General features: G+C 41.1%; 2 protein-coding genes across 2 annotated transcripts in view; both read right to left on the bottom strand.

Annotated features, from left to right (window-relative positions):
- Positions 1–1,943: 1,943 nt before the first annotated feature.
- Positions 1,944–6,546, bottom strand: LOC115530756 (T-lymphocyte activation antigen CD80). The gene is made up of 4 exons (XM_030339482.1): positions 6,270–6,546; positions 6,032–6,151; positions 5,642–5,840; positions 1,944–2,481 (listed from the first exon to the last, which is right to left on the bottom strand). The coding sequence occupies exons 1-4, from the start codon at positions 6,291–6,293 to the stop codon at positions 2,441–2,443; spliced, it is 384 nt and encodes a 127-aa protein (XP_030195342.1). The 5' UTR covers positions 6,294–6,546; the 3' UTR covers positions 1,944–2,440.
- The window catches only part of LOC115530754 (uncharacterized), an 18,859-nt gene continuing 5,951 nt past the window's right edge, over positions 1,944–14,851 (bottom strand). The window contains exon 7 of the transcript XR_003973782.1: positions 1,944–2,230. The gene's annotated coding sequence lies outside the window, so the exon portion shown is untranslated. The remainder of the gene's footprint in view (positions 2,231–14,851) is intronic.

The raw sequence follows: 14,851 nt of genomic DNA, 5'->3' as shown, positions 1-14,851 counted from the left end.
GTTTTTCCCTCTGAATCACGTCTGTGGAGTAAATAAATGGAGTATAAATCCAAAAAAATATGAATAAAAAAAATATTTGCAATTTTCATCAAAATGTATTTTGGATGTTGGATGTTGTTACATTTATATACAAACTGTTAAACTTGAATTTACAAGACGCTTTTCATTTGTGAACTTGTTAACATTTGTGTGTGAACTGGTCTGTATTTATATGTGGATTTTTGAGACTCTCCTGACGCTGCTGGATTCACAAATGCATTTTTTCAAAAAAGAACTCTGTAGCCAATCAGATGACTCCCTCGTTTTCAGCCAATCACTTGACTGCAGTGACTGGGTTTTTACATGGCGGTGCCGTTTACTACTTTGACGGCACCGACAATCCCAAAACCCAGTCGAAACTGATAGGTGTGTAGCTCAAAACGCAGCTTTTACTTTTTCGCCACCTAGAGATTGTTATGTACGATCATTCAAAAAAAAAACATGTTATTTCCCATAGACATTTAACCGAGGGAAGTGGGAGGCTCGGAGGCTGGACTCAGCGGTTGGAACAGCAGTCATGTGATTGGCTGAAAAGGAGGGAGGCATCTGATTGGCTACAGAGAGTTCCTTGTTGAAAAAAATGCATTTGTGAATCTAGCGACGTCAGGAGAGCCTCAAAAATCCACATATAAATACAGTCCCAGTTCACACACAAATGCAAACAAGTTCACAAATGAAAAGCGTCTTGTTAATACAAGTTCAACAGTTTGTAAATAAATGTAACAACATCCAAATACATTTTTGATGAAAATTGCAAAATATTTTTTAATTAATATATTTATGGATTTATATTACATTTATTTAAAACAAGGCACATTTGTGGGTGGATCAGAAATGTGTGATTATTATTATTTATTTATTATTATATTATATTATTATTTATTTATTATTATTTTTGTTTATGGATTTATTTTACATTTATACATACCGATATCCATTTGTGTGTGCGTTGAAATGTATTTGCGAGAAGAGAGTAATTTATACATAAATCACTAAATATATTTGTGCATCCTTCTCTTCGCATTCATTATTAATGAGACTGTTCTGACCCCATAGAAACGCACCTACTGACTAAAAACTGCAAGAGAGAATTTAGCGTTGGATCAAGTTTGTTATTTAACAAGGTTTTTGTAGATATGGGGGGTGGAGATGCAGCGACCACAGCAGGTCTGTTAACTTCCTGTTCGGGTTTCACAACTTTCTTGTTGGCAGGACAAGAGACACAAACTTTAAAAACAAAAACAAAAAAAAGCAACAACTGCTATCTGCAGTGCTGTACTATTATTCAGATGTATGTACTTGATTAAATTGTTTTAATCAAGTACATACAGAGTTCCTCCCGTTTGTCTCGTTCCACCCCTAGTGCTGATAATGTAGTGGACTGTTCTGGACAGAAAATGCCGCGGCTGAATTTTTGTCCCAGTCCACCCGATTGTAGGGATGCTAGTAAAACGAATTTGGGAAACAATACTATCTTACAAACAAACTGGAGTAAAAATGCTGTCTGCCTAAAACTAAACTTCACACAGTGTGTGTGTGTGTGTGTGTGTGTGTGTGTGTGTGTGTGTGTGTGTGTGTGTGTGTGTGTGTGTGTGTGTGTGTGTGTGTGTGTGTGTGTGTGTGTGTGTGTGTGTGTGTGTATGTGTGTGTGTGTGTGTGTGTGTGTGTGTGTGGGGGGCGCTGTTTGTTTGTAATCTGGATGAAGTCACTATCGTGAAACATTTTCATGATTGCTAACATATTCTATCATATTAGTATCCACCAAATCGTCATTGTATTAAGGCAGCAGACGGGGGAGACGATGAATAAAAACAGTTAACAAATATGATTAGATATTAGTTACTTCTATCTATATCGCTGTCTTATCAACTTAATCGGCTTAAATAGATATAGATTATTACGCGTTGCATTTCATTTTTTTTATTTTTAGAATATAATAACATAAACACTCTTGGAACGTGAGGGTTACTGAACAATCATGATCATGTGGGCCATTTAACATGTTGTGGTATAAGTTATTCAATCAAGTTGTATTGATTTACTTTGAAAAAATACTTGAAGGAACGGTTAGGGTTAGGACCTGCAACTTAAAGCCCTGCCAGTAGATGTCCATGTCCTGTCCATAAATATTCCACTTGAACTATGGAACAAAATTCAGCAACTCCATAATCTGACGTTAAATGCCCGTACCCTATGGGGTGTCTAATTACAAGGTATCTTTAGGATGACAGAAAGAGGATTCAATCCTTCAATAGCAAGTACAGAAAATTATTCTTTAAAAATACTATTGGATAATGTAGCATAAAGGGGTGGGATGCACACAAAGTCAGCTGTTATGGTATACAAAGGAATACAATTAATATTACAACTTAAAATAAATTAACTCAAAGGCAGGGGGTTCTCACTCTTCACTTCTCTCCGCAAGCCGTGAAATACTTGGGCCTGTGGGAAAATAAAAAAAAACATGTATCAAGATCTGCTCGGACCTTGTTGTTTAGAAATTATTAAAGCACTGCAATGTGACAGGAAACGCCAAAATCAAAGCTATATTCTTTGACATCTTGCTTTCCGCGGTTCTAGGGCCCTATTTTAACGGTCTGAAACGCAAGTGGGAAAGCGCAAAGCGCAAGTAGCTTTGTGGGCGGTTCTACGGCGCTATCGCTATTTTACAGGCGGATAAATGATGCTTGCGCCGCGGCGCAAGCGTCAAAAGGGCTGGTCTGAAGCAGCCTAATTACCCGTAGGTGTGGTTTGGGCGTAACGTGCAACAAACCAATGAGAGTGCCAGCTCCCATCCCCTTTAAGAGCCATGAGCCCATTTGAATCGGACGAGTTGATATTTTGACAGCGCGTCTGCAGTCTCCGATGAGACAGATGCACATGAATTTGCAAATGGCTTAGTTTATTGCCAAATAATGTGGCCTAATTCACACATGGAATAAGGGGTTTTCTTCTTTATCCTAATATATTAGGATAGCATACAATACTGATAAGAAACAATGTTTATAATGTATTGCGTATATCATTAAATAGAACCACAGTTACCGCGTATCATATGTTATAGCCTATCATACGTTTTCTTTGCCGAAATTTATTTGAGGACTCTGTTTCTGAAGTTGTGGAAGAAAACCCCTTGTTCCATGTGTGAATTAGGCCACATTATTTGGCAATAAACTAAGCCATTTGCAAATTCATGTGCATCTGTCTCATCGGAGACTGCAGACGCGCTGTCAAAATATTAACTCGTCCGATTCAAATGTGCTCATGGCTCTTAAAGGGGATGGGAGCTGGCACTCTCATTGGTTTGTTGCACGTTACGCCCAAACCACACCTACGGGTAATTAGGCTGCTTCAGACCAACCCTTTTGACGCTTGCGCCACGGCGCAAGCGTCATTTATCCGCCTGTAAAATAGCGATAGCGCCGTAGAACCGCCCACAAAGCTACTTGCGCTTTGCGCTTTCCCACTTGCGTTTCAGACCGTTAAAATAGGGCCCTATATCTCAACACTGGCTTGGGAACGCCTCGGGATCCCCCCGTCAGAGCTGGTCAATGTGGCCCGGGAAAGGGAAGTCTGGGGCCCCCTGCTTGAGCTGCTCCTCCCGCGACCCGACCCCCGATAAGCGGACGAAGATGAGATGATGATGAGAGTGTTTAGTTTGCGTGTGTTTAAACAGAGCACACACGCGCGCCCGCATTCATTAATTATTTTTAACACTCACTCGCGGTAAAACAATGTTTTTCACGATCAAATAGGCCTACTCATCAATCCTAAAAGTTATGGGCATGTAGGCCTACACGATGTCTGTGTCAAGAAAATATGTGTTTGCTGTACGGTGTTTGCAGATGCATTGATTAAAAAGTAGCCTACAACTTATTACCGCTGCATCAGCTGTTCTTTCCCAAATAATTTACCAAGAATGTGCGGCTAGGTAGATGAGAGAAGCAAAGTGTATGCGCGAGGTGCACAAGCAATCCGTATGCATCGCATGCGCATGTATGCTTGCGCCCTTAAAATAGCATCTGAACAACGCGCCACTGACTTTAAACCAGGTATTTCCTGGTCAGTAGCGCAATGGTATTCAGAGACAGCAAAATACCGTTTGCGCCAGAACACGCCTCCTCCTTCCGCCGAACCGCCCCTTGGGGCGCAAGATCATTCCCTAATTTACCGGCGAGTGGCGCAGGTGGCAAAAGAGCGCTCTGCGCCAGTTGTAAACTAGCAACGACACATGCGCCAGTGACTAAGTCACTTGCGCCGGATGCAAGATAGGGCCCCTAGACTCATGGTATACATGTAAAACGAATAGGCTACTGTAGATATCATCATAAAGGGAATGAGGTACCTTCAAGGTAGGACTACAGGCCAGGCTACTCACTCATGGGCAATTAAGACAACATCGAACAAAGGCCTCAAGATTCTCTGCAACTGAATAATTACCACAATGATGGGCAGAAGACGTTTGAGAAGGCATATGGCCAGGAAACAGCCAACTGTCTATGGGATGGGCTGATCAGGTGGCTCAGGAATGGGGGGCCCAGTCACACAAACTGCAGAAAGTCAAGAGACACTCATCGGCACCATGGAGTATCAGCAGCAAAGCACAGTAATTGCAATTCAGATACAATTCTTGTTTTCTAGAGGAAAGATTTTTATTTTATTTCTTACTACATTTAAATTAATTGATTTAGATGTCAATATGTTTTAAAATGTTGATTATGAGATAAAAAAAAAGACAATAGAAAACAAACCAGAAGTTGTATTTAGTTGGAATATACACTTCAATGAAGGAGTGTAAGTTCCAAGGGTGGTAGGCCATACTACAAATTATTGGCGAAAGAAAAGAGAAAGAAGAAAATCTTGTCCTTTCGAATATTCAAATGACCAGATAAATATAAACAGATAGTTTATTTTTCGTATTGTGACAGAATGATAATTGTTTTACTCCCCCCCCCCCCAAACAATTTTAGTAACTGTAACTATAGGTTTCAACTCATCGGAAATAACAGCAATACAAAAAATGAAGCAGCAGTTGGAAATGGTTGATAAGTTTAGAAAGCCTAAAGTGAAAGTAATTGAATTCAGCGAAAAAGTATATTGGTATAAAAGTCAATATTAAACTAAAGAATGCATCCTACTTTTAATTCTAGGCCTATGTAAATGCTTATTAAAAGTGAATGGCCTAAATTAATCAGCATATACTTTTTTGATGTGAAAACACATTTAGTCCTTGTTGCATGACGGTTTATACAAAGTTAAATAGGCCTTCTTGTTTTGGGATTAAAGTATAAATACATTCTTTATATCAAATTATAATATCAAGTCTAAAAAAAGTAAATATATTTGTTGGTATCTCACAATTGTAATTAATTACAGCATTCGAGTAAAGGTACACAATTTTTCATCCCCTGATGTTATGGTTGTAGGCAAGGGCTCCTTTCTATAATAATATTATATTATTTATCTGTAACAAAAACAACGTTTTAATTGCATCATTAGAAATCATAAAAAAAACGAAAAATTCTTCAAGGTGCCTTTTGGCCCTAATCAACTAATGACTAAACTAGGGCCGAGCACGGGCTGTGTAAAACGTACTGCCTACCTGGAACCTCCAGGATCACCGTGTGCTTGGAGTTCTTACCCCCGGGGTTTGCCCCGATCAGACACTCGTAGGTTCCTGAGTCTTCAGGCGTAAGGTCAGGGAGAAGAAGGCTGTTTTCATCGGTCAGGTAAGCAGTCCGATTTAAATCATATGGCCAAATCTGACCACGGCTTCTTCTGATTATACGGAAAGACGGTTGCTGTCCCCAATAGAAAGAAAATGATCATTTCTTTGTAGGGGGCTGCTTTTATTTTGATCCCATTTGAGCCAGAGCTCTTTGTCTCAACATTGCTATAATATGGATGTGTAATAGATGAACGCAGATCAAATGTTGAATGAGTTGAATTTAAATTAAAATACAGTACAGTATTTAACTGCAAACTAACTAACCTTGGTCCATGTGATAGCGTTGAAGGAGCCCTTTTCGATTCCAGGACAGTTTAAAGTGCCATTTTCTTTGCAATTCCCGACTATTTTAGGACTTGAGGTTGCTAAATGTAGAAACGCCAGCTAAGATGAAAACAGAAAAGCATGTATTCATTGTTTTATTCTCTCATTTTATTGACATAGTTACACATTTAGGGCAAACATAATGAAACCTAAAAAAAATGAATATGTATGTACTCACCACAACATATATTGACAATAACATCTTCTGCAATTGATCACGCCGTGTTCTTTTGGATAAATCTGCCGAGTCAGGATCGCTTTGATCACTTTATTTAGCAAAGGTTTGGACTAGCATACATGAAGCAAAAGGAGGGGAATTGTACCAACACATGTGGAGATACACTTAGTAGGGCATTCCAAAGGACGCTTTACCTGGAGCGTTCTAACCCCCTGGGCTATGTGTTGGGACCAGTTGGGACTTATCTGCTGGGCAGGCGTGGACTCAGTTATGTGCTCTGATTGGCTAAGCATGGTGCTGAACTCCCGCCTCTCTGGATGTTGTATGTGTCTCTATGCTGCTCCCTTGTGGCTATGTGTTGGCATTGCAACTTGCTTTGTGGTATAGTGCTGACCCCTTGTGGCTATGTGTTGGCATTGCAACTTTGTTTGTGGCTATGTGCGGGAATTACACTTGTTCTTGTGGCCTTGAGCGTCGGGGTCTCTCGAACATCTTGACCGCTCGTATCTCTAGAATTGACACATGATGAATAGTCTCCTTTATGAGCTGGACGCCTCCGTAGGCTCTGGATCCCTCCTTAGCGTGATAAAGAACGTCTTTGATATCACTCCGCATGTAGTCAGGTAATTCATCAACCCCAGCGTATTCGGTTGCTAAGCAACGTAAACGTCTTATGCGGACTATTTCTCTGCTGATAATAATAATAATAATAATAATAATAATAATAATAATAAAATAATAATAATAATAATAATAATAATAATAATAATAATAATACATTTAATTTAGAGGCGCCTTTCAAGACACCCAAGGTCACCTTACAGAGCATATAGTCATCATACATTTTTTTAAAAACAAGACATTGTGTAAAAATAAATAAACATAAGCAATATGAAGCAAATGATCAACACTGCGAATGGTAATTATAAAAAGACACACCTTTTGAAGTTATTTTTTCGCTTTGGCAACATAGCCGTGTAATAAGCGGCTTTTAATTTGTGCAAAAATTGTCTAAATATGTATTGTTCAATTAAAAAAAAAGGTGGTTAAAGGCCCACTATGCAACTTTTTTAGCCAAAATTACATTAAGTATGCAGGTTGAGAGTTATGCTGATGGTTCTGCATCCATTTCTGGGTTGATTGGTGGGTGTGTCATTTACCCATGTCGCCTCTCCAGTGAAAAAGCGCATATGCAACTTGATCTGTTCGGACCGACACAATCCGCATGTGACGCAGCGGAAGTATCCTCGAAATGTAGTCAGATTGTAGTTTCGAAAATGCTTTACGGCACAGACACACACCCAAACATGGCACCGGCTAGATATAAACAGCCAGTTGCGAGGCAACGCCGCCGTGTTTGGGTGCATGATAGAGTTTAGATCGGGTTAGATTAAATAATCTCGGATATAAATAACGATCTCATCTCATCGTCATCCGTTTATCCGGGGTCGGGTCGCGGGGGGAGCAGCTCAAGCAGGGGGCTCCAGACTTCCCTTTCCCGGGCCACATTGACCAGCTCTGACGGGGGGATCCCGAGGCGTTCCCAGGCCAGTGTTGAGATATAATCTCTCCACCTAGTCCTGGGTCTTCCCCGAGGTCTCCTCCCCAATGGACGTGCCTGAAACACCTCCAAAGGGAGGCGCCCAGTAGGCATCCTTGCCAGATGCCCGAACCACCTCAGCTGACTCCTTTCTAAGTAAAGGAGCAGCGGCTCTAATCCGAGTTCCCAACGGATTACTGAGCTTCTCACCCTATCCCGAGACGCCAGCCACCCTTCTGAGAAAACTCATCTCGGCCGCTTTTACCCGCGATCTCGTCCTTTCGGTCATCACCCAACCCTCATGACCAGTGGTGTAGTCTATTTTATTGTAGTGGGTATACTGTGATGATTCCCTCCCAGCCTCGTACAAACCCGTCCGACCGGTACGTGTGTGGCGCTTATGGGGTGTCGCACCACACTCACCGACGCAGGGGTCTACAACCCGCTGATTTAAGAGTATAACGATTATCAACAATCATGGAAAGAACCAGTTTTAATAACAGCATGAACAAATAGAACGCAAAAATTACAAGTTCTCCTTTGTATATCTATAGTAGCAATAGCACATGCTAAACAAGGACAAAATCTACTCAAAATAATTGAATGAACTGTTTACATCCATGGCTAACCAGTGCATGAGAAGGAGATGACAGGAGACTAATGTTTCACTCTTTCAATTGCTCTAATTTGAGCTCTTACTGTTGTTATCCAACATACCATACAGTAATTGAATTGTGTAAAAGTGTGAAATTACTGCACCTTAAAAATCACCATGAATTAGCTATATACTCTCATTTGCATAGTGATTAACATTATGAATTTAAATTGTGTATAACAACTGTATGTTGGCTGACATTTACCTATAACTTTTTTTCCCTCACTCTAACCAAGGATGCCTGTTTTTAAATTCCCTAGCCTGACACCCAGTCTGAAAGGCTGGCCAGGGGTTCTCATCTAAAAGTAACAAGGAGATATAAAGTGGGATTAAAACATTGTTTTCTGTTGACTACTTATTATGTGGTTTACACATTAATACGGGAGGACTGGCCACACACACACACACGCACGCCCACGCACGCACACACAGGCACACACACGCGAGAAGGAGGGGCTTGGCCCGCCAACTAACGTGCAGAGATGCAGGGGCAGCTTCGCGCTTCGTAACAGAGACAGGGCAGAGCGCGAGCGCGTAGCGGGAATTTTATGAATGGTGAATGTAGGAGATAACTTCCCCTGCTTAAAGTATTTTATTGCAGTTATACCCAACCGATATTTCCGAAAAATAAACACAGAAGTGAAAGATCTGTCACAAGACGATTGATACGTATCCGTGCACATTTTTAAGTGGGTATACGCAAATCCTGGTGCGTTCCTAGTGGTTATACGGCGTATACCTGCGTATCACGTAGACTACACCACTGCTCATGACCATAGGTGAGGATAGGAACGAAGATCGACCGGTAGATCGAGAGCTTTGCCTTGCGGCTCAGCTCTCTTTTCGTAACAACGGTGCGGTAAAGCGAACGCAATACCGCCCCCGCTGCTCTGATTCTCCGGCCAATCTCACGCTCCATAGTACCCTCACCCGCGAACAAGACCCCGAGGTACTTGAACTCCTTCACTTGGGCTAAGGACTCATAAATAACGATAATCGGGTTAAATAACTTCACATGGTGTGTCTGGTGTGTTTCCAGCATTCGTAGTGTTGATCAGCAGATATATAGTCCGCCAAGACGTTGAGGTTGCTTAGCAGCCAGAGACTCTGTCCATGCAAGTGAACGGAGCGTTCACTCTTCGTCATAACTATCAAACCAAACATCCTTCACATTCACCGAGCGAACATTCTGAAAGTAAAATGCACATTTCTCGCTAAAAATGTTTCCATAAACGCATTTAATGGCGTAACTATGTTACTATTTCCACCCAGAAAAAAGAAAGATGTCGGCCGTATGCTTCTGTGCAAGGGTCACTACTATGGTCACTACAGTAACGAATTGCTTTACGGCACAGACCCACAAACACGGAACCGGCTCGATATAAACACAAGTAACTAATGGATTGTTATATTCATCATAGATCAGCCGACTAAAAAGAGACAGAGAAACCCAATGTCGGAGGAACAGAAGAAGAGAAAAGGGAGACAGACCGGCAGAGAGGCCAGACACGAGTAAACGTTGGGCAAGCTTTTCAGGAATTGCGTGAACTGAAAGAAAAAGACTGCAAATCAGACGCCGACTCGGCCGTGTTGCTTTTGAAATTGAAAGTACCCTTGGGTGAACTTTGTCTGCGTAATATTCTTGATTCTGATAGTCTCTGTACACATGTGTTTGCTCAACCATTTTTTTGAGCCCTGTAAAAATTGTTTTCTCGACCGTTTTGTTGTGAGCCCTGTTTGTTTCTAGCTTGCTTGGTTGCAACCATATAAACACCTTTGTTTCCATGGGTGTTTTGCTGTTCGTCTGTCTCGTCCCCCAGATACAGACTGAATCCCCGAATCCAGGTTCTTGTTTATTTAGATTATTATGTTGGCCAAACCTCTTACACTGATTGTTCTGTTCAACCTAAGATAAAATAATTATAACCTAGGGTATAAATTCTCCCCGTCAACTATAAAAAATGATGGATTTATGTTTATTGCAATGCAAAGACACCATTTAAAAAATGTATAACCTTGCCTACACTTTATGAACATCTATTTCGGACATGGCTCCGCGCATTCGCCGGCTTCTTTGAAAACAAATGCACATGGCTCGCGTAGAAGAGCATGGGGAAGGGACGTCAACGAGTTGTTACGACAGTGTTGTGAAATATCTACTACGAAGCTTTAGGGGGCGCTGTGTAGAGAACTGTGCGTGCCAAAACCAAGAAAACAGCGAAGACATGCCCGAAGTTGCATAGTGGGCCTTTAAGTCTAGGTTGATGTTTCGGCGCGAGTTCAGCAGACAGTTACAGACACACAAGCTCAAGCCTCCAAGTGATCTAGGGTGACCAGGCGTCCGGCTTTAGGCCGGACAGTCCGGATTTTCAATGCCCTTTCCGGCGTCCGGCGCAGCATCAAGCCGGAACGCGTATTTGTCCTCCTTTTTGAGGCATAGGCTTGAAGAGCGGAGTTTTTTCATCTTTGCTGGGCTGCAGCACAATATCCAATCATAGACTGTAAAAAATGCATCCAACGCAGTAACATATCTGGTCTAACAAATGACGGCTAAGAGCGGTGTCAGGTGACCTGCTTATCATTGGTTAAAAAAGTAAACAAGGGTCCATGTGCTGCTACGTCGTATGACATTGACAGAAAGTTAGCATCATGCCAAAACGCAAGACCTCGGCTGAATCCCAATACTCATACTTGACTGCATTTTGTAGTACGCCACAAATATAGCGCGTCCAAATGATCAGTAGGCCTACGCATTGTGTAGTACGGAAAACGTTTCCGAATGTTTACTGTTGTTTACCACAGTAAACAACAGAGTTCACTACCCTATCCCACAATGCAACCAGAGTCTGGTAACGAACGAAGAAGAGATTGATGACCCGACACCACCAGAAAGACGTTGTAGAAAGCGGCGAAAAAAAGAGTCATTAAAGTAAAAAAGTAAAGTAAGTAATTAAGTAAAAAGAGACATTTTTAATTTAATAGCAATGATGACAAGAAGGAAAACAGGTAACTTATCAAGGTAATTTTGCCGGCATCTGAGGGGAGATACGTCATCTCCAAACATCCGGTGGAGTTTCGGCGGTGTTCGGAAGCGTTCGGAGGTGTTCTACGCATAGCTGTAGACCAGGGGTTCTCAAAGTTTTGACAACTGAGGGCCAATTTAGGAACCCAAAATTTGACTGAGGGCCGCCAAAGGAAAACAATAATTGGCGGGAAACGCCGTCAGCATCCCAGTGGTCAAAAAAAACATTGTACCGTGGACCTCCGGGTGTGAGGTCAAGTGAGGTCTAAATCACGAAACTGAGGTTCCGCCTTTTAAAGTAATGTACAGTCGGATTAAAACTAATAAATGTAAAAGGATTTAATTGAAAGCTAGAGAGAGTCGACTTTTCTCTTTATATGTATTTATATTGTTTAAATTAATATTGATATAATAATAAAAATAAAAAAGTTTTTTTTTTTTTTTTTTATAACTTACATAATATCATAGTATGTCATCGCGTGCCGCACTTTGAGAACCAATGCTGTAGACCGTACTACATAGTCAAGTGTGGTACGGTCAAGTAGTAGACACTGAACAGAAATAGTATGTACTAAGTATTCGGATTCGTTTAATTCTGAATGGACAAAAGAGCATGAATTTATATCGAAAAGTTTTAAAAAGCATTTTTTTTATTATGTTGTTACCTGTTAATTGTTTTTCACATTTAAGTCCCCACATGTTATGCTTTGTGGTACTCTTCACTTCAAAAAATATAATCTCAGTGGTCACTTTTTGAACACCACAATGTATTGAATAACTACAAATACTGTGAACAAACACTTTTTGACTTTTCATTAATATTTTTTCCCATTCAGCTTCACAAACATCATCTTTGAACCACTCAAAATTGCACTATAAATGAGAGTATACCAGAGTCCTATGTACACCATAGTAATTTATTGATATGCCGCATAATGGAAGAGATCCGGAGCTGGTTGAGCAGGAACTTCCTGAAACTCAATGGAAACAAGACCGAGGCCCTGCTCATCGGATCCAAATCCACCCTCACTAAATCACAACACACCCCAGCTCCACTCATAATTATCGATGGATTCCCAGTACCCTTCTCCTCCAAAGTCAAGAGCCTCGGCGTCATCCTGGACAACACCCTCTCATTCGCACCCCATATTCACAACATCACCCGGACTGCAGTCTTCCACCTCCGCAACATCGCCAGACTCTGCCCATCACTGACCCAATCAGCACTGAAATCCTAGTTCACTCATTTGTCACATCACGCATAGACTACTGCAACGCCCTCCTCACCGGACTCCCCACCAAACTCATCAACAGACTGCAGATCATTCAGAACTCAGCCGCCCGGATCATCACCCGCACCAAATCATCTGACCACATCACCCCTGTCCTCATTCAACTTCACTGGCTCCCAGTACACTACCGTATCCAATACAAAACCCTACTCCTCACCTACAAAGCTCTCCACAACCTAGCCCCCAGTTATCTCTGCGACCTCCTCCAAGAATACACTCCCTCCCGCTCCCTCCGCTCAACCTCTGCTGGACTACTATGTATCCCCACATCACGACTCACTACAATGGGTGCCCGGTCATTCAGCTGTTCAGCACCCAGGCTCTGGAACTCCCTCCCCCCACACATAAAACAGTCAGACACCATTACAACCTTCAAGTTACAACTCAAAACTCACCTGTTCAAACTCGCACACAACGTCTAACTGATCACTGTTTTGATTGTTTTTGTTTTGTTTTGTTTTGCCTTGTTTTTGTTTTATTTATTTATTATTGCTTATGTTTATTTATCTATTTATTTATTTTTTCCACAATGTCTTTTATTTAAAAAATGTATGATGACTATATGCTCTGTAAGGTGACCTTGGGTGTCTTGAAAGGCGCCTCTAAATTAAATGTATTATTATTATTATAATGTCCTCCTTTTTGGTGTTATTGAAATGGTCACCCTAAAGTGATCTGAAAGTGTAAACATCATTCCAGTAAAGGACAATGCTGCAGCCGTTGTCGTTTAGGTACCTTAAACATAAACGAACGGTCTCGGAGTCATACCTGCAACCAGGAGACGAAGGAGAGCTGAGATTCACAACACCTACATCTTCCTCTCTGCCGACCCAGGATGCTAGCGCGACCAGCGCCGATTCTATCCTATTCTATATATATTCCTACCTATATAAACAAGTTATAGGCTACTACCTTTCATTACATTATTAAAAGTTATTTCCAGCAAACAACTTCAAAAACATGTTTTCTGGAACTCAAATACTATGTTTACTTGTCGGGAAAACACAATAATATGTCTCCTTTAACTAATGCTGGTCTTACACCAAAAGATATTCACAGTCACTGCAAGAGAGAATTTAGCGTTGGATCAAGTTTGTTATTTAACAAGGTTTTTGTAGATATGGGGGGTGGAGATGCAGCGACCACAGCAGGTCTGTTAACTTCCTGTTCGGGTTTCACAATTTTCTTGTTGGCAGGACAAGAGACACAAACTTGAAAAACAAAAACAAAAAAAAGCAACAACTGCTATTTACAGTGCTGTACTATTATTCAGATGTATGTACTTGATTAAATTGTTTTAATCAAGTACATACAGGGTTCCTCCCGTTTGTCTCGTTCCACCCCTAGTGCTGATAATGTAGTGGACTGTTCTGGACAGAAAATGCCAGGGCTGAATTTTTTTCCCAGTCCACCCATGATTGTAGGGATGCTAGTAAAACGAATTTGGGAAACAATACTATCTTACAAACAAACTGGAGTAAAAATGCTGTCTGCCTAAAACTTGACACAGTGTGTGTGTGTGTGTGTGTGTGTGTGTGTGTGTGTGTGTGTGTGTGTGTGTGTGCGTGCGTGTGCGTGTGCGTGCGTGTGCGTGTGTGTGCGTGTGTGTGTGTGTGTATGTGTGTGGCGCTGTTTGTTTGTAATCTGGATGAAGCCACTATCGTGAAACATTTTCATGATTGCTAACATATTCTATCATATTAGTATCCGGCAAATCGTCATTGTATTAAGGCAGCAGACGGGGGAGACGTTGAATAAAAACAGTTACCAACTATGATTAGATATTAGTTACTTCTATCTATATCGTTGTCTTATCAACTTAATCGGCTTAAATAGATATAGATTATTAGGCGTTGCATTTCATTTTTTTCATTTTTATAATATAGTAACATGAACACACTTGGAACGTGAGGGTTACTGAACAATCATTATCATGTGGGCCATTTAACATGTTGTGGTATAAGTTATTGTATTGATTTACTTTGAAAAAATACTTTATTGAAGGAACGGTTAGGGTTAGGACCTGCAACTTAAAGCCCTGCCAGTAGATGTCCATGTCCTGTCCATAAATAT

This window comes from Gadus morhua, chromosome 18 (assembly GCF_902167405.1).
Source record: "Gadus morhua chromosome 18, gadMor3.0, whole genome shotgun sequence".
In the NCBI taxonomy this organism is placed as follows: Eukaryota; Metazoa; Chordata; class Actinopteri; order Gadiformes; family Gadidae; genus Gadus; species Gadus morhua.
The sequence above is the reverse complement of the archived record's forward strand: the minus strand, read 5'-3'. Positions and strand labels throughout refer to the sequence as shown.

Excerpts from the sequence above, each read along its gene's own strand:
- LOC115530756 (XM_030339482.1), bottom strand. The coding sequence starts at position 6,293 with ATGTTATTGTCAATATATGTTGTG. Across the intron at positions 5,841-6,031 it reads ACGCTATCACATGGACCAAG|CAACCGTCTTTCCGTATAAT; the intron begins GTTAGTTAGTTT and ends TATTGGGGACAG. Across the intron at positions 2,482-5,641 it reads GGTGATCCTGGAGGTTCCAG|GCCCAAGTATTTCACGGCTT; the intron begins GTAGGCAGTACG and ends ATTTTCCCACAG.